Genomic DNA, 19,805 nt, shown 5'->3' on the forward strand with positions numbered 1-19,805 from the left:
CGATACCTTAATATACCAATTATTTATTTCAAAATGTTAGAAGAACACTCACGGGTTGACAGCGTCCAAAGCACACACGGATATTGCACTGGAATCGAATATTGTCGCTACTTGGGAATTTGAAGGCATTAAAGCTGGCCATTAACGTTTGAGTTTCAGGATTCTGTTCCCATTCCCCGAATATCGTCGGATCTGTCGCGCAGCCGTTTTCATCTGTTACAATGTACTCATTCTCCAAGTTGTCTTCCATCGTTTTAGCCACGCAATTTCGGGCAAATCCACCGTAAATAGTGGAAGGCTGAACTTCGACTTGCAACATCAAATTATCTCCAATTTCGGCAGAGTTTATTTCATTTCCGTTTTGAGTAACGATCTTCATTAGACAGACTGGTGGAGGGCCAGTATTGGCAATGGTACCAGCTGTAGTTAACATCGAGACGTTGAAACCGAGGGTGACATTTTGTTCTCCAGTTTGATATATGCATTTAATATGGTACGCTTGAGTCTTATATGTCATTAATTTTGGATGCTTTTGTATGACCAGTACGAAGCTTGCTTGTCCGTTTACATGTATCAGTCCGCAATTTCCAAACGCCACCTTGAATATCTCGGTTTTGTGCATAGTTTCTGCTGGAATGGAGACAACCCTTCTGCACTGTTCATCTTTGCTGTGCCCTTTCACATACAGGACCCCGTCAAATTCCTGATCGTGAAGGTGTATTTCAACTTGCACTCCATCTGACAAACAACTGACAACCATCTCTGGTCTAGGGAAATCGGTTCGCCACCGATTTTTGTCATAGCATTGAGTATAAGCATTTCCAATATATCCATTGATACATATGCAAATGGCTTGATGACGAGTAGCATTGCAGAGCGCATATAGGCCACACAATTGAGTTGAACAAGGATCTTCGCATGTCTGACTCGTCTTATCGCAGAATCTGTTATCCGCACAATCGTCGTCGTGTTTGCACTCGATTATATCAACTAATTTGCAGTATCCATTCGCGTCCAGCCTGTATCCATGTTGAGTTGGACATACGCAGCGACCATATTCATCGATGATCATACCGTTCTCCAAGGCACATACACAGTATCCTTCATCATTGATAATCATTCCAGATTGTTTCCTACACGGTATACACACTTCTGTCTCGTCCCTAGCTGATCCAGGTGGACAGACACAATTGCCATACTCGTCGAGAATTTGACCCTTCTCTACTGGACATACATTAGTTTTGTCACAGCGGACAACTGCGTTTCCTCTGTATCCAGGAATGCATTCACAAATCATGGTCCTTACAGGAGATGTGTCGAGCACTTTGCAATCTGCATTTATTCCACAAGGTTCGATCTTCACGCAAGGATTGATGCACTCGCCGTTGAAACAGGCAGTCTGAGATGGACATTCGTTATCCGCTTTGCATTTCTCCGTTAGTTTGGTACATCCCAATTTAGTGTCCCCAATGTAACCAGGTGGACAAGCACACTCAACTACGTGGTTATAGACGTTGCAATCCATGTTTCCGGTGCAAGGATTCACCGCGCAAGGATTCTCGCAGCGATCGTTGATACAAGCTTTATTCGTAGGACAATCAGAATTACTCTTGCAACCAAGGAGGACGCAAGAGACTCTTGCATTGCCTCCGTATCCTGGTGGACATTCACAGATCGCTTTATGATTAATGCCATTGCATACGGCGCCTTTTCCGCAGGTGGACAACAACGGAGAACACACTGGAACACAGTTGTGCTGAACACACGCGTGTGATCCACTGCAATCACCGTCTGTGCGACATCCGGCGACTTTAGTGCAAGCCAAATCGGGATTACCGTCGTATCCCAAAACGCATGAGCAGATCGGCTTATGATTTGCGACACTGCATTCCGCATTGGGACCGCAGGCGCAAGGATTCTTGCACACCGCGTTAATACAAGACTTCTCCGAAGGACAATCGCTGTCTCTGGTACATTCTACCTCGACGATCGGTTTCGTCGGTCTACAAGTTCCGCTGCCACTGCTCACGTATCCACTGGGACAGACGCAAACCATCGTGCGTACTGGATACGTTGGAAGAACCTTGCATTCAGATGGTTCGCTGCAAGGTTGCACAACAGTGCAAGGATTCTGACACTTGTTATCGAAGCAGGCCAACAAATTAGGACAATCACTGTCCTCTGTACACTCTGGCCTCTCCTCTAGTTTACAAGCAATGTAAGGATTGCCAGTGTGATAAGCTGGACAACGACATATTGGTAGATGATTGAAGACTCTGCATTCAGCTCGTGACGAGCAAGGATTGCTGTGAACGCAAGGATTGATACACTGCATGTTGATGCAGGAATAGTCTCCTGGACAATCGCCATTGCTGTAGCAACCGATCACTCTGCAACGATCCAAAGGATTTCCATAATAGCCCTTGCGACATCGACAGTCGACTTTGTGGTTGTTGGGGAAGCATTCCGCGTTTACTCCGCAGTTATCGGTGATTAGACAAGGATTCACGCAGTTGTTGTTCACGCAACTCTTGTCTAAGGCACATTCGCTGTCGCGTGTGCATTCCACGGAGTAGCAAGCGATGTCTGGGTTGCCTTGGTAGCCTTCGTCGCAGGAACAGATCGGTTTGTGGTTTCGTACGTTACACGCGGCGTTGGTACCGCAGTTGCACGGATTTCTGCATTGCCTGTTGATGCAAGCTTCTGCGTCGCTGCACTCGTCGTTCGTCGTACAGGTGCCGATTATCGCTATTTGGACTGGAAAGTGAATTATTTTTTATAAAGTTAGAATTATAGATGCTTTTGTCTGTCATCAAATTTGGAATTAGATATTAAAATCTCAAAAGAAATAACTAGTAAAGTTTCTTCTAGTAAATCTTGTATGTTATATTATTATTTATACTACTAAAATTTTAATTAATTATATTTGAAATTATACATCCTTGCTTCTTAAAAGAATATACAAAATTTATTTCTAAATAAGTAAACCTATAACTTCAGAATCACTTACTTGGTCTACAAATGCCATCAATATCAGTGGTCCAGCCCTCAGGACACGTGCACGTCATGGTTCTCACCGGAACAGTGTCCAAAACGTTGCAACGTGCATTCTGTAGACATGGTTTGATCACTGGACAAGGATCGATACACTTATTTTTAATGCACACCAGTTTGTCAGCGCAATCAATGTCGATTCTGCATTCCGGCTCGTCGAATTCTGTCGTGGGAACGTGCGTGCAATAGGAATATGGATTTCCAGCGGGAATATTTTCTGGACAACGACAGGTGGCTTTGTGATCCTGGACGTAACAAATTGCGTTCTGAGCACACGGTGACTCTTCTAAGCATGGACTAACGCAACGTCCACTGTAGCAGGCCAAATTTCTAGGACAATCATGATCAGCACTGCACTCTACTCTTTCACAGTGCACTTCTGGATTGCCTAGATAGCCTGGACCGCAACGACAAATGGCACGGTGGTTTTGGCCGTAACATTCCGCGTTTATCGCACACTTGTTCTCCAGGATACAAGGATTCACACACTGGCCGTTGTAGCACGTGGCTGCGTTGTTGCATTCGCTATCCGATTCACAGTCCACTGGAACAGAGAGTTTTTGTAAAATTGAAAAGCAAAAATGAATTGATCATCATTAATTTAATTAACTTACATTTGAAGCAACCTAATTGAGGATTTCCGGAATAACCAGGCGGACAAACGCAACATGGATAATGATCAACGACATTGCACTTGGCGTTTGAACCACAATTGCAAGGATTAATGCACAAGTTGTTCACGCAGGCAGCGTTACCCGCGCAATCGCTGTTCGAAGTACATTCGGCTACAATTCCCGCTGTAAAAGAACGTTGTAAATCAACGAATTACTATACAAGAGAAAGTAATAAAAGATCATTCTTCGATGTATTTGCTTGTTATTAGACTGCCGATTTTCATACGAATTCATATGAAAACATAGAAATAATTTGTTTCACTTATATTAGATATTATAATTGGTACTGTACTTCGAATATTTTTTATACTTTTGTGTGTTACGTGCATTCTATCTTGAAATGTTCTATAAATGCGTAAAAATCTGCAGTCTACTTGATTATTGAATCCTAATGTCCGAATATTAATTAGAATCATCTTATATTAATTTTCTTAAACTTAAGACTTACGTGGGGCACAATTGATTCTTGGGTCACCAATATAGTTCACAGGACATCTGCAGATTGGGCTGTGATTATTTACGTGACACAATGCATTTCTACCGCACGGATCCCCGACAACGCAAGGATTCACGCAGAAGGAATTTATGCACTGTTTATCATTGGAACATTCGCTGTTAGTGTAGCATTCTGGGCGATCTGGTGGCAACAGTGCTGGAACTGGAATACAAAATTTCGAAATTCGAAGTATACGGATTTAGAATTTCAAGTGTTGAACAATTAACAGTTAACCCTTTACAATTGGCCATTTTTCTAGTGGTATTATTAACGGAGCACAATAAGTATTAAAATATTTTTTAATTACAAAATTCCACTATAATAGCTGACATCTGACTTTGAAGACTTTAAATACTATGATGGTTACAGTGTATATTTTAATATTATATCCAGAATTCTAGAATCTATGAAATTAAATTTAAATATGATGTATAGAATTCTATTAAAATTCTTAAGAATTAAGATTCTACAGGCTGGAAAAATATTCGAAACTTACGTCTACCACACTCGATATAAGGATTGCCAGTAAATCCAGAGGCACATTGACAGATTCCAGTTGCCACGCATTGAGCATTCAATCCACACTGAGTGGTGAGACAAGCTTCAATGCAAGTTCCACCCACACACTTGTCAGAATCGTTGCAGTCTTGATCTTGATGACATTGCACAGCTAATATCGTACAAAAAGAAAAAAAGAAATAGTTAACGTCGTGATAAAATGACGTAGTGTCAAGTGATAAAAATACTATACGATTATTGATTTTAGAATTAATATTAATTAAAAATTAAAGATACCGATTTTTTTGCACAGCCCATTTATATCGGTAATGGTGTTTGGAGGACAAGTGCATATCATCGTACGAAGAGGCACCGTGTTCAATACTTTGCACTCTTGTTCACCAGAGCACATGTTGGAGGATAAGCAAGGATCTTGGCATTTTGAGTTGAAGCACGCGAAGTATGCTGGACATTCGCTGTCTTCCCTGCACTCTGGTTCGATTGGTATACCTTGAGGAACAAGAGAATTATTTTTAATTTTTCCGTCTATTTTGCATTCTTATGTAGATGTTAAAATATCATTCGTGCAAATTAATATTTTTACAAGTATCATGAGATGGAATCCTTACTTGCTAAGTTGTTTTATATATCTATTTTATTAATATATTTACATATTTATCTACAAAATAATGTTGTCAAAAATCCACAATATTTCTCCACAAATAAAAAAAATTCGCAGTGTATTAATTACTTACCACTACACTCAACATATGGATTTCCAGTGGTTCCCAGAGGACAAGTGCACTTAGGTTGATGATCTCTTGCGATGCATTTCGCAGTGTCCGCGCAAGTATCTTCCTCGCAAACTGGACGACAGACTCTGTTCAACCTGTCGCAGGCTTCGTGATCCGCACAATCTTCGTTGTAATGACACACTGTGGAGATGCAGGCGATCTTTGGATCACCTTGGGTACCTCGTGGACAGACACACTGTGCTCTGTGCGAGGCTGCGATGCATTCTGCTCCACGACCACACGCAACGTCTTCAACCAGGCAAGGGGTGACACAGTTGTTGTTTCGACAGGTCTTATCGTAGGGACAATCGTTGTCCGATTTGCATTCAGCTATAGAGAAAGAAGAATAAATTTTTGTATTTCAGAGCGATAAATTTGAAAATTGTTGGTAAAGTTAAAAATTCAGAATTATAAAAGTAGTAGAATTTTAAACTCTAAGATAAAGAAAATTGGAAAAAGATAAAATATTATGAAATAATATGAAATAAAAAATCTAAATATTATGAAATAATTTATTCCAAACAATAGAATACGTAATTTATTTTAATGATATTTCTCAACATTTTCTAACAATTTAAATTATTTATTTACAGCAATTAAGTTATTGTAAAATACTTACGTCTGAAACATTGGACTTGAGGATCTCCTGCAAAGTTCTGTTGACAGTGACAAGTCGGATGATGATTGACAGTGATACACTCCGCGTTTAGACCACATTGCGTGCTGACACATGGATTCTGACATAGTTGGTTGATGCAAGCCTCGTTGGTCGCACAATCTACGTTTGATGTACACTCTGGGAACGAGTCAGTATCTACAACAAAATTAAAACATTTCATATAATTAATCATCAGTGAAATTCTAATTCTAATTATTTATCTTCTACACTGTAACAACTTTAATTACCTCTATAACAGTTTACAAATGGATTGCCAGTATTGCCACGCGAGCAATGACACTGTAGATGATGATTTTCGACAGAGCATTCCGCATTTGGCGCGCATGGATTGATAATGCACGGATTGATGCACTTTTCATTTAGACAGGCCATATTTGACAAACATTGAGAGTCGGATTTACAGACAGCCTCGATTTTCTTGTCCACTGGAGAAAAGAAGGACAAAATTATTATTATTATTATACTTACGGTAAAGAAATAATTATTCTCTAAATTCTGAATTATTCGCTATTTTATCGTTATTGAAAGGTTGATCTTTAACTGTATCAGACTTCGAATTTTATCGCCATCAAAGAATTAAATTTCATCGTTGTCGAAGAATTGAGACTTACCAGGGATACAAGCGACAGTTGCATCGCCAGCAAAGTTTTGCAAACACTCGCAGACCATGGTCCTCATTGGTAAAGTATCGACGACAGTACACTTCGCGCCAGCGATGCAAGGTTTAGTTTCAGTACATGGATCTTTGCAAACGCCATTGAAGCAACCCAGTTTGCTGGGACAGTCTCCATCTACTTGACACTGTGGCTGTTGTTCGATTGGTTCTAGAAACACAAATTTTTCATTTATTAATCTATCTTATCGTTAGTATACAATCAATTAATCCTTTCACAATGTGCTAAATTATATTTTAACAAAGTCGAACTATTTCTCTAGAAATTTTGTAGAATCTCATGAAATTGAGGAGCTTAAATAGATTGAATTGTCTTCCTAGAAATATAGTCGTCTCATCAATGTCAACGTGTTAATTATTGGGCATAATTCACCTTATGTAAACACGGATTAAAGGAATTAAGAAACGAAGAATTCTAATTACCCATTAGACACGAGGTGTATGGATTACCCACGTAACCCGGAGGGCATCGACAAATAGGACGATGATTAATCACGAAACACTGCGCTGATGGTGGACAGTCGCAAGGATTTACGCATCTTGAATCATGACAAGCTAAAGATGATGAACAGTCGTTGTCACTGATGCACTCTGGTCTTTCACATGCTTGATACGGATTTCCTATGTATCCATCAGGACAATAGCATCTTGGTCTGTGATATCCGTCTGATTTACAGAATGCATTGATACCGCACTGTGTCACACAGCAGGCGTCTATGCACTCGTTGTTGATGCATGACTGAGTCAGTGGACAGTCACTATCGCCACGGCAACCAACTGCAACAATTCATATTGATGAAAATGTAGGAACGATTTATAGATTGGAAATCAATTTTAGATACAAAAATAAATTAAATTAACAAAACATGTGAAATATTTTAACATAAATAAATACGCAAAACAAATGAAATTGATATTCATTGTATTGATAATATAGAATAGTATGAAATATAGAAATGATTGACCAAAAATATTTGCAGGACGTACTTTCGCCACAATATTGTTGAGGATTGCCAGTGAAACCTTCGTTGCAGACACAGACAGCACGATGCATTTGCACGTGGCAACGACTGTTAAAGCCACAGGAGTCCAGTGTGCAAGGATCGACACATCTTTGATTGTAGCAGGTTTTGTCATTCGAACACTCAGAGTTTTGAGTACATTCTGGAATTGGCTCTGGAATGAATTAAACGTAAGTATCTCAATTCTTTTCCTTTCTCGTTACAAATATTTCTTCCATTTGACAATAGAAAACGAATCATTCTGGCAGATTTGATAATTCTTTAATGATAGAATCACTGTGTCTATTTATTTTTCAACGTTGAATAATACTTAAATTGTAAAAATAATTAACGATACTTCGACAATTTACACACCTTCAATCGTTGGAACCGTGCACTGTATGCGAGCGTTGCCAGTGAATCCAGACGGACACGAGCAGACAGGCTTGTGGTTCACCGTCTGACACAGCGAATTAATTCCACAGGCACCAATGCATGGGTCTCTGCATTTTTGTGCGAAGCAAGCCTTATCTCGTGGACAGTCAGAGTTAATAACACATTCTGGATAGATGCATATTGCAATGCCGTTTCTCACTTTGCATTCGCCATTATAACTACACGGAGATGGATTGCAAGGATCGGTTTCTGAAACAATTGAATAATCATTTCACTTGACTAATTCGAAAATTATTTCATGAAATGTGACAATTAAGTAATTTTGTTGTTAGAATATTATTATTATTAAACTTTCTGGTGTGTTGTTACTATTTTCTGATATTATTAAATTAATAAAAATTCATGAACAATTAAGTTGAAACAAGAACAAGTGGAGGATCTCGAAATTACCAATTTTGGTGTAACATTCTTCAAACGGATTTCCAATTAACGGAGATGCGCAGCTGCAGAGAGGACTATGGTTGATAGCTTGACATGTAGCCTTGATACCACACACATTTTGCGTGCAAGGATTTATGCATTTATTGCCGATGCAAGCCTTGTCTCCTGGACAGTCAGAACTAATCACACACTCTGGATGACAACCTGTGATGCTCGAAGGAACTCCTTGAAGATCAGGTAGACATTTACAGACTGCAGTGTTGCCGATCTTTTCGCAGATAGTATTGGGCCCACATGGAGATGGAGAACAAGGATCTTTTTCTCTCGGTACTGTAAGTAAAAAATTCAAATAAAAAACGAAAAATTACTTGAAATTACTTATAGTATTGCAGTACCGGAAAAATTTTCTATCATTTTATTATTCTTTTAAATTTATTGAAAATTTTATGTAATATTATATATATTATAACATTACATAATTCTATATAAAAAAATTTAAGACACTTAGCAAATCGTTAATCTTGTTAAGGATAGCTTTATGAAACATCAGGATATTTTTATAAAAATCAAAATACCTTCAGAAGCAGCTTGACAAATAGTGAACGCGTTTCCAATAGTAGGTGCCGGACACGAGCAAATAGGAATGTGATTAGACACGGTACAGATGGCTCCAACTCCACAGGTACCAGGACAAGGATCCTGACACTTGGTCCTGATACAAGCCTGCGATTTCGGACAATCGGTGTTTACCAAACACTCTGGTTGACAGCTTTCGTACGGGTTTCCTCTGAAATCTGGCAGACACTCGCAATACGCGGTGTTGTCTCTCTCTCTGCAATATGCGTTAACTCCACACGGTGAAGGACTGCACGGTCTCGAAAGTGTTGTTGGTGGTTCTGGAGTTGCTAGAATAAAATGCAAAACACGAAGAAAATGAACATCATCTTCAAAATAATACTAAAATCAGTTAGTACTTTACAAGAAGAAGTTTGCGTGATCGTGAAAGAGAGTTAATTTACAAAAAACAAAGAACAATAATTTAAATGAAGATCGTGGAAAGAACAAGAGAGAATGAAGAACGTGTATGAACAAAGCTTTGAGATTTTGATAATATTGAGATATTTGAGATATTGATAATATAGAGAGCTGATAATAGCATTTATAATCAACATGCAGTTCTTTCTATGTATGTTTGTACAATTCTTATGTACAATATATACAAACTAAAGGAATGAAAATGAATTAAAAATTCAATAAAATCATTACTAACGGTAAATGATAAATAAACTGCGGATATTTATACAAATTATAATTTTATAAATATCTAAGAAATAAAATATAGATAAAAATTATTTATATTGTTAAATAGTTAAATACAACTAGTATTTACTATATTTTAAATATTTTACATGTTTTTGAATCGAGTATACATTCTAGGTATTATTGCATTTTCATGTTTCTCATTAATGCATAAAAATCCGCAGTAATAATAATAATAATAATAATAATAATAATAATATTAAATGATACATAATAATCTTAATAATCTTATCTCAAATAAATAAAAAAATAAACAATAATTCGTCAAAAAATTAAATAATCGTAAAACAAAATGTCTCTGACAAATGAAAAGAAGCACGAAACGTTTCGAACAAACAAAAATATGCAAGACTTCATCTCTCATTCTTGGTGGCTCGACAAAGTTCGATTATTCCTTAATCACGGAATTATTCCTTACTCTTGGCCACGGAACAAACAGTGAACGGGTCTCCGGTGTATCCCTCGGGACACACACAACGGATGTAATGCAGGGTAACTTGGCAGAGAGCGTTAGAGCCGCAGAGTCCTGTACAAGGATCGATACACTTCTGTCTAACGCAAGCTTGATTGCTGGGACATTCGCTGTTCACGAGACATTCTGGCCTACAATTGGGAGGAGCGCCTATAAATTCAGGCATACAGGCACAGGAGGCTTTATTATCTGGTGACACGGTGCATTGGGAGTTTGGTCCACACGGCGAGGGTTTGCATGGGTCCTGGCTAGGTTCTTCTTGCGTTTCTGTTCGTTGATAAAAATTTTTCCACGGTTAAAAATTTATGCTCGACTCTCGTCGACTTTTGGTGCAGCATTTTGAAATAGAAATCGGTGCTGTTTGGAACTTACTGCATTAAATAGTATTTGAATTTGTTCTTTATCTTACAAATTGACTGTTTTGTTTTGAATGAGAGATTTGTGCTAGAATAATTAAATAATTAACAATTGGTGATAGTAGGGTAATAAAGGGGGAATGATTAAGTAATTGATAAGTAGAAATAGTAGTGTTTAAAGGGAAATGATAATTAGTAATCATAAGATTCAAAGGGGAATGATTACAAAAGTAATTGAAGTTCAAAGAGAAATTCTTCTATTCTAAGGACATTTCAATTCTTTATAGAGAATCTATAAAATTAAAATCTCCATCATTTTAAGAAGAATTTATAGAAATAAAAAATTAAAAATAATAAAGATAGAACAAAAACTCCACTTCTATTTATTTAAAAATTACAGGGAGAACCTGTAAATAGTAAAAAAATATTCAAAAAAGGAAAAGATCATGAATTTTAGAGACAGCACCGATCGAAATACTCATTGGTGGGTTACTTACTCATGGGGAAACAGCTGACGAACGGGTCACCGGAATACTGTGCGGGGCAACTGCAAATGGGATTATGATTTCTCACGTTACACAACGCTCCTTGACCACAAACGTTTTCACACGGGTTTTGGCAGCGTTCGTTCACGCAAGCTCTACTCTGTTCGCAGTCAGAATTCACCAAACATTCGGGTCTACAGCTGAGTGGAGTTCCAAAGTATCCAGGGAGACAGGAACAAGAAGCTTGCTCGCCAAATTCGCGGCAAACGCTGTTGGGTCCACAGGGCGAGGGTTCACAGGGTTTCACACGTTCTATCGTAACGTGACACATAAAGTCATTCATTAATCAATGATCAATGACATTTTTCTCTGGTTAATGGAATTTTTGTAATGTTTCTTTAAAACTAATTAAGGGTTAATAAAGTGTTCCTTCCTCATCTGTAATCTCTTCGAAAATTAATTATCAGGGGCTCGTAGCATTTTTAAAGATTTTTCTTGAGTGTTAATTAAAGTAATTAACGGTAAATGGAGTTTTTTAAAAATTTATTAATAGGAGAGGTTGATAGAAGTTTCCAAATTTAGTCGATAGAACATTGTTCTACCAATGAAAATTATATTCAAGGGTTAATAGGACTTTTCAATTTCGGGATTAATTAATTCTAATTACACTCACTTTGAATTGGTTTACACAGGGTAAATGAATCTCCTTCGTAATTCTCCACGCAACTACAAGTGGGAATATGGTTAACTACAACGCACTCGGCGTTCTGTCCACAGATTCCAATACAAGGGTCCACACACTTATTGTTGGAACAAGCTTTATCGAAAGTGCAGTCTGAATTCTGAACACATTCCGGTCGACAACCTTGGTAGGGATCACCACGATATTCGTTTATGCAGCTGCACACGCCATTTCGACAAAGAGTGTTTGGTCCACAGGGCGATGGGTTGCATGGGTCTGATAGGACTGGCAGGACAGCTGCATTTGTTCCAATCAATTATTAATTAATAATTAAAACATTAATAATTAATAATACATACATTAACAGGTCGGTCTCAAATTTTAATCTCTTGATACTAAATGTCTCTTTATGGTACTAAAGATATGTTCGATATCTTATGATTCGAATATATTGTAATAATTACCATATGATTCGAATATATTGTAATAATTTATAATAATATTTTCAAGTAATATATTATATATTATATAAAAACGTTTCATATAATAATATATAGACTATAATATGATACTGTTAAATCAAAAGTTATAGGATAAATAATTATATTTATTTTAAAACTGGAAAAATGAAATAGTACTTTATACAACAAAGATTTTAATAAACAAATATAGTCTCAAGTTTTTTGAATGAGAATATACCTAAAATTTTTTATAATTTCAAATACTTTTCAAACATTTTTTGATAAGTTTCCGTAATAATCAATAATAATCCTTACGTGTGGGCATTGGACGACAACTGGTGAAGGGATCTCCGGTGTAATCTCTAGGACAAGTGCAAATAGGTGTGTGATTAACCACATTGCAATATGCGTTCGTTCCACAGGATCCTGGACATGGGTCTCTACACTTTTCTCTGATGCAAGCCTTATCACTGGTACAGTCTGAATTAATTGAACATTCTGGTCGACAGTTAGGAGCTGAACCAACATAATTGGGCAAACAGGAACATGATGGAATGCCTCCTATGTTTTGGCATTGAGAGAACGGGCCACAGGGTGATGGAACGCACGGATTTACGGGCACAGGTGGACTTGGTGCTAAAATTCAAGAATTCCCTCGTAATATTTAAAAAAATATATACCAAGGCGTAATTCATATATATGTGTATACGAACACAGAAATATGTAATTTATTAAATATAGAGAGTACTCTTAAAAAAAAAAAGAAGGTATAACCAACTGGAGAGTAATTCTACATGTGAAAATAAAAAGAAAGGAAAGAATAATAGTTTTTCATTTAACGTTGTGTTTTTGAGAAAATCGACTAGTTTGATTTCGAATTGAAAAGAAATAATCGATCAATAGAAAAAATTCTATGTGTAAAAATAGATCGAAAATATAGAATAAAATTTTTTCGTTTGATGCCTCGTTTTCGAGCGTCTTATAAAAAATTTTATTTCATATTTTTCACTTAGTTTCGCAAGTAGAATAATCTTCTATTGATCATGAGGTCTTCTTAATTTCCAATTAATCAATTAAAGTATATCTGACAAATTTTCTCCGAAACGAAATTTCATTATTTTTCTTATTTTTGCATGTATAATCATTTTCTAGCCAATTATACCATGGAGACTATACTATTCTCTCAAATGATTCACAATTTAATTCAAGAAACAGAGTATTAAAAAGCTATTCTTTCAAACGATTCACTTACTGGTCATGTCAAAGCATTTTACGAACGGATCTCCCGTCTGACGAGCATCGCAGCTACAAATGGGACTATGATGGAAGACCTCGCATCTCGCGTTTATTCCACAAACTCCCGGGCAGGGATCAACGCATTTCTGATTCACACAAGCTCTATTGCTAGCACATTCTGTACTAACTACACACTCTGGTCTGCATCTCGGAGATGTGCCTTTGAAATCAGGAAGGCAAGAGCAAATGGCTTGACCATTCACATCGCGACATCTACTATTTGGCCCGCAGGGTGAAGGTTCGCACGGATTTGTCGCACTTGGTGCAGCTATTAATATTATCATAGTATAATATTATTATTCAATTATTTTAATTTAGCTTTTCCAATTTACTAGTTATTATTTTGTTAAAGATACTGTAATACTGATTGAAAGATACTAATGTTATCAAATTCTGTATACTTAGAGCATACATTCTGAAAATTTGAGACACTCACTAGGTTGTTTGAGTACGTTGCAAAATCTGAACGGATCACCGGTGTAACCTGAACTACAACTGCAGATTGGAATGTGATTGACCACTTGGCAATCTGCGTTAAGGCCGCAGGTTCCTGGACAGGGATCTTGACATTTGTTTCTTACACAATCTCGATTGAATGGACAGTCGGTATTTATAATACATTCTGGTCTACAATTTTCGTATGGATTTCCGTAGAAGTCCGGTAAACAAGTGCACTGAACTGTACCATATGATTCGCGACAAATGGCATTTGGACCACAGGGAGATGGCTGACAGGGGTTGAGTTTTTGCGGTATTGTATCTTCGACTATAAGTGATATAAAAAAATGAAATTAATTTTGTGTACATATGTTAAGTTCAAAGGATAAAAATTTCCAATGAAGACAGATAGGTAATGCATTAAAAACAATGATAATACACTGTGAAAATAAACTCTTTAAAGACAATTATAATCCATTGCGGCTCTTTAGAAACAACCATAGTGCATTTTAAACATTTGAAAGTCTTCACAATGACTTAATTATGATAATGCATTTTGATTGTTCGAAAGAATTACGATATTGTGCAAAGGCAATCAAAACATTCGCAATTATATTCTGGTCATATTAAAAATGAATGATAAAGAAAGAGAAGATCTTACTTGGTTGGGGTGTGCATTGCACGAACGGATTTCCAGTGAAATTGCTTGCACAAGTGCACATTGGGGTATGACTAATAGTCCTGCACTCTGTGTTCCTTCCACAAGAGCCAGGACAAGGATCTATGCATTTCTGATTGATGCAAGCTTGCTGCGTTGGACATTCTGTATTACTAAGGCACTCGGGTTTGCAGTATGGTGGGATTCCTACGTATTCGGGCAGACAAGAACACGAGGGTGCATTGTTGATCACTTGGCATTGAGCGTTTGGACCGCAAGGTGATGGCTGACAAGGATTTATCGGGACGTCTGGCTCTTTTGCTAAAAGAAAATCCCAATCTTAGAAGCATTACTTTTCAGAATAGAAATAAATTCAATAAATATAAAGATATACTTTGATTTTTTTCAAGAATTTTGAATTTATAAATTTCAAGGAAAAGATTTGTGACGAATTTTAAATATCTAAATTTCTAAATTTTCAAGAAGAACCGGGATAAAATATATATTTTCAATGAGAAATATTTGGCGTGGCAAATAGATCTTACTTTTCGGGATACACTGAACAAATGGATCTCCTGTGTACTGTTCGAAACAGCTACATACAGGATTATGATTGATCACGGTGCATTGGGCAGATAGTCCACAAGCACCGAGACAAGGATCGATGCATTTCTGATTACTGCAGGCTCTGTTACGTGGACAATCGGTGCTAACGACACACTCCGGTCTACAGAATGGTGGTGATCCTTTGAATCCAGTAACGCAACTGCAGACAGCTTGACCATTGAAGGAACGACAATGACTGTTTGGACCACAGGGTGATGGGTTGCACGGATCAACCATGCTGGTTTCTGTATGTTCCAGAGGAAAGTTAAAAATATTAATAATAATGTGCTAATAAAGACACCGATTTTCAAATTTAATATTTAATGCACTCTAATAATTGCAATGTCATTGCAATTGTAATTTGCATTTCGATAAACTCGTACGATCGTAATGTTCCTTTTTTGTTACACTTCCAATTTTAATATCAGTAACTATTTTATTTTGTCCATTTCATTATACTTTTCGGTTTCACATCGTCCATTATGCAAGTGAAAATAATTCGGGGAAACGATGAAAAGGAAAGAAGTCGAAACCAACCTTGGACAGGACTACACGAAACGAAAGCGTTGCCTGTCATGTTCCTAGGGCAACTGCACATGGGTAGATGATTGATCACGTTGCATTCTGCATTTGTTCCACAAGTTCCTATACAGGGATTTCTGCATTTCTGCAATAGACAAGCTTCGTTTCGGGAGCAATCGGTGTTGATAACGCATTCAGGGCGACAAATGGTATATGGATCGCCTAGATAACCAGACACGCAAGTGCATAAGCCATCGTTGCACTGTGCGTTTGGTCCACAAGGTGACGGGTTGCATGGGTCTGTTGGGGATTCTGGGACTGAAACAAGTTAATGTACTCCTTCCAGTATAACACTTATACAAAATACACAATTGACTAGATTACTAGAAAGTATAATACTGGACCAATGCTTCTCCAGTTACAATTTGATATCGATATTAATTCCAGTGCTATTTCACTCATAATAGAAACATTATTGGTCTTTTATCTACCACTGTACATAATTACTGAAATTCTATTAGTATGATTAATAGAATCCATTGGGACTTACTCATTGGCGAAGGAATTGGCAAACAGATGATGAAAGAATCACCGGTGAATCCTTCGGAACAAGTACAAGTTGGTGTATGATTCACCACTGTACAACGTGCGTTCACGCCACAAGATCCTGGACAAGGATCTCTACACTTATCTCCAATGCAAGCTTCATTTGCTGGACAATCTGAATTGATGGAACACTGTGCTCGACAATTTGGTGGCATTCCGATGTAATTATTCATGCAAGTGCAGACTGGAGTCTCTCCAAGAGCTTTGCACATCGCGTTTGGACCACAGGGGGATGGAACGCACGGATCTTTTGGGTATTGTTCTTCTGGTTTTGGCACTATACAGTAAATATCGTTGGAACATGAGATACCAATAGGGAACGCTGTTCAATTGATAATAGAATTTTTAAATTTTTTCATATGGATCGAAAGAATATATCAAAGAAAAAATATATCATTCCATTTTGATTAACACTAGAGTTTGATGATTTGACAACAATATCGGAATTTATTTACTACTACTCAGAAAAGTATCATAAATATGAAGTTAATAAATAATAATTGATACTTAGACAAAACAATCTTCTTTTTTATCTCACACTTTTTTCTTCCGAGTTTTTCAAAATTATATCAATTTCCAATAAAATTTCCAATTCTTTCGAGCCATGTTTCGAAATTCACAATATTATACACGTGTATATAAAATTATTAGAAACTTCTTTACAAAGAATTATAGAACAAGAATTTTTTCCCATCTTACTTGGAGCAGGGAAACAATAGACGAACGGATCTCCTGTCGAATCGCTTCCACAGCTACAAATTGGACTATGATGGACAACCTTGCACTGTGCATTGCGACCACAGGTACCAGGGCAAGGATCTTTACACTTCTGATTAATACACGCGAGATTCGAGTTACATTCCGAATTTACGACACATTCTGGTCTACAGTTTGGTGGAGTTCCTACGTATTGAGGCAGGCAAGAGCACACTGCCTGATCATTTACATTCTGACATTGACTATTCGGGCCGCAAGGTGATGGTCGACATACATCTCGGTCCTCTTCAACTGTAAAGTTTGTAACTCCATAGAATTTTTGTCTCCATATGAGAATAGAAAGACAAATTGAAGCTCGCGAGAGAAAAACCTGATATCTCGTACGATTTTTTGTTTATGATGTTATTTTATGACTAGAATAGTCATTGAAGCAAACAATATTTTAATAATTAAATTATATTAGTCAATACCACAAGTTGAAATGTAGAGAAAAATGACAATTACAAACGTCATTTTTAAAAACTTGTGTCTCTTTAAAAACTTCTTTTTTGTAAAAAAAAATGAGAAATATAATTTATCACGTTTCTCTTTCTGTACTCTTCAATTACTAATTATTAATTACTCACTCGTGAGAACTCTGTATACGCAATTCACGTATGGATCGCCAGTGTATTGTGGGATGCAACTGCACACTGGTAGATTGTTCACGACTTGACAATTGGTATTGGAGCCACAAATACCAGGACAAGGATTTTGACATTTGGATCTGATACAAGCTAAATGAGAGGGACAATCTGACGATCGAGTGCACTCTGGTCGACAACCTTCGTAAGGATTGCCAATATACTCGGGTGAGCACGTGCAAGAGCTAAGACCATTTTGTTCGCGACAAATAGCATTTGCTCCACATGGAGAAGGTTGACAGGGTCTAGGTGCGATTGTTGTTTCCGCTAGAAGAAATTAATGACGAATTTTAATCGATTATTAAGTTGAATTGGAATCGGAATTGCTTGAGTCACTCTTGTCATTTCAAGGCACTTACGTTGTCTAGCGATGCACTGAACGAACGGATCTCCCGTAAAGTCTTTCGCGCAAATGCACGACGGCACGTGATTCACAACGTGACATTCCGCGTTCGAACCACAAGAACCAGCGCAAGGATCTCTGCATTTACGTTCGATACACGCCAAGTGACTACTGCACTCGCTATTACTGATACACTCTGGCTTGCAATTTGGAGGAGTGCCAATGAATTCTGGTTGACAGGAACACGATGGGGAGTTATTGATCACTTGACAAATTGCGTTCGGACCACACGGTGATGGCTGACAGGGATTGGTTGGTTGCACGGGTTCTTCAGCTTTTAAAGAAGACAATCGAAAGATTAAATTTCTCTCCTCCAAAGAGTCATTTTCAAATTAAATGATTCGAAAGGGCACGTACATTTAGGTAAGCAACGTACGAAGGGATCGCCAGTGAATGCCGGAGGGCAGCTGCAAATAGGATTATGATTGACCACCTGACACCTAGCTGTCACTCCACAGGATCCAGGACACGGGTCTCTACACTTGAGGTTCACGCATGCTTCGTTCAATGGACAGTCGCTGTTAACGATACATTCAGGTCGACAAGCTGGAGGGTTTCCTATGTAACCAGGGACACAGGAACAGACTGCCTGTCCACTGATGTCTTGACACCTACTGTTTGGACCACAGGGTGACGGGTTGCAGGGTTGTAATATTTCTGGGTCTGCGCACAAGTAAAGGGAGTTTACAAGTAAATTTTTATTTCTATATAAAACATAATTCTGAAATAATTTTAAAATTCTCCTATAAAAATTTCTACCACAGAAAACACGTTTCTGAACATCGTGTATCATCGAATTACCAAATCCTAAATAATAGCTTCGGTTCAAGTTCTTCGATTCGAGTTTTTATTACTTCGACACCTCGACTATAGAGTAGTCGAGCATCATAAATCTCATCAAAATAAAAATAATAAAAATTGCTGATCGAATTTACCTTTTACTGGGAAACAGGCTGTGAACGCATTTCCTGACATGCCATCGGGACAACTGCACATGGGAGTGTGGTTTATCACCACACACTCGGCATTTCGTCCACACACACCAGTACAAGGATCGAAACACTTGTTACGATTGCAAGCTCTATCGAGAGGACAGTCTGGGTTCTGAACACATTCCGGTCGACATCCGTAATATGGATCACCGCGATATTCTGGCAGACAAGTGCATATACCATCGCGACAGAGTGCGTTTGATCCGCATGGTGAAGGGTTGCAGGCGTCTTGGGGTGCTGGTGGTGAAGCTAGCAGGAAAGATATCATTAAATGCTAAAGTTCCAAAAGGTGAAACTGCGGGGAAAAATATTATTAACCCTTAAGTGGTATCGTAAGATCACAGATAATTATATCATATTATAAAAATTTAAGATGTTTAATTTTATTTTGTATTTAATATT

The 19,805-nt window shown here is 37.7% G+C and overlaps 1 protein-coding gene across 1 annotated transcript in view; it reads right to left on the reverse strand.

Moving 5' to 3' along the window:
- LOC122536446 overlaps positions 1 to 19,805 on the reverse strand; it is a 117,745-nt gene that overhangs the window by 1,121 nt on the left and 96,819 nt on the right. The window contains exons 109-138 of the mRNA XM_043668821.1: positions 19,347 to 19,652; positions 18,769 to 19,074; positions 18,368 to 18,685; positions 17,952 to 18,275; positions 17,308 to 17,616; positions 16,553 to 16,885; positions 16,018 to 16,320; positions 15,420 to 15,725; positions 14,878 to 15,195; positions 14,215 to 14,544; positions 13,735 to 14,046; positions 12,798 to 13,118; positions 12,013 to 12,318; positions 11,352 to 11,651; positions 10,445 to 10,765; positions 9,282 to 9,611; positions 8,716 to 9,036; positions 8,245 to 8,514; positions 7,856 to 8,044; positions 7,292 to 7,645; positions 6,807 to 7,019; positions 6,423 to 6,620; positions 6,136 to 6,330; positions 5,478 to 5,846; positions 5,020 to 5,232; positions 4,721 to 4,894; positions 4,177 to 4,386; positions 3,669 to 3,851; positions 3,011 to 3,598; positions 53 to 2,757 (exon numbers count right to left, since the gene is read on the reverse strand). Of these exons, the coding sequence (XP_043524756.1) occupies positions 53 to 2,757; positions 3,011 to 3,598; positions 3,669 to 3,851; positions 4,177 to 4,386; positions 4,721 to 4,894; positions 5,020 to 5,232; positions 5,478 to 5,846; positions 6,136 to 6,330; positions 6,423 to 6,620; positions 6,807 to 7,019; positions 7,292 to 7,645; positions 7,856 to 8,044; positions 8,245 to 8,514; positions 8,716 to 9,036; positions 9,282 to 9,611; positions 10,445 to 10,765; positions 11,352 to 11,651; positions 12,013 to 12,318; positions 12,798 to 13,118; positions 13,735 to 14,046; positions 14,215 to 14,544; positions 14,878 to 15,195; positions 15,420 to 15,725; positions 16,018 to 16,320; positions 16,553 to 16,885; positions 17,308 to 17,616; positions 17,952 to 18,275; positions 18,368 to 18,685; positions 18,769 to 19,074; positions 19,347 to 19,652 (11,225 nt within the window). The remainder of the gene's footprint in view (positions 1 to 52; positions 2,758 to 3,010; positions 3,599 to 3,668; positions 3,852 to 4,176; positions 4,387 to 4,720; positions 4,895 to 5,019; positions 5,233 to 5,477; positions 5,847 to 6,135; positions 6,331 to 6,422; positions 6,621 to 6,806; positions 7,020 to 7,291; positions 7,646 to 7,855; positions 8,045 to 8,244; positions 8,515 to 8,715; positions 9,037 to 9,281; positions 9,612 to 10,444; positions 10,766 to 11,351; positions 11,652 to 12,012; positions 12,319 to 12,797; positions 13,119 to 13,734; positions 14,047 to 14,214; positions 14,545 to 14,877; positions 15,196 to 15,419; positions 15,726 to 16,017; positions 16,321 to 16,552; positions 16,886 to 17,307; positions 17,617 to 17,951; positions 18,276 to 18,367; positions 18,686 to 18,768; positions 19,075 to 19,346; positions 19,653 to 19,805) is intronic.

This window comes from Frieseomelitta varia, unplaced genomic scaffold, assembly GCF_011392965.1.
Source record: "Frieseomelitta varia isolate USP_RPSP 00005682 unplaced genomic scaffold, Fvar_1.2 scaffold_835, whole genome shotgun sequence".
NCBI lineage: Eukaryota > Metazoa > Arthropoda > Insecta > Hymenoptera > Apidae > Frieseomelitta > Frieseomelitta varia.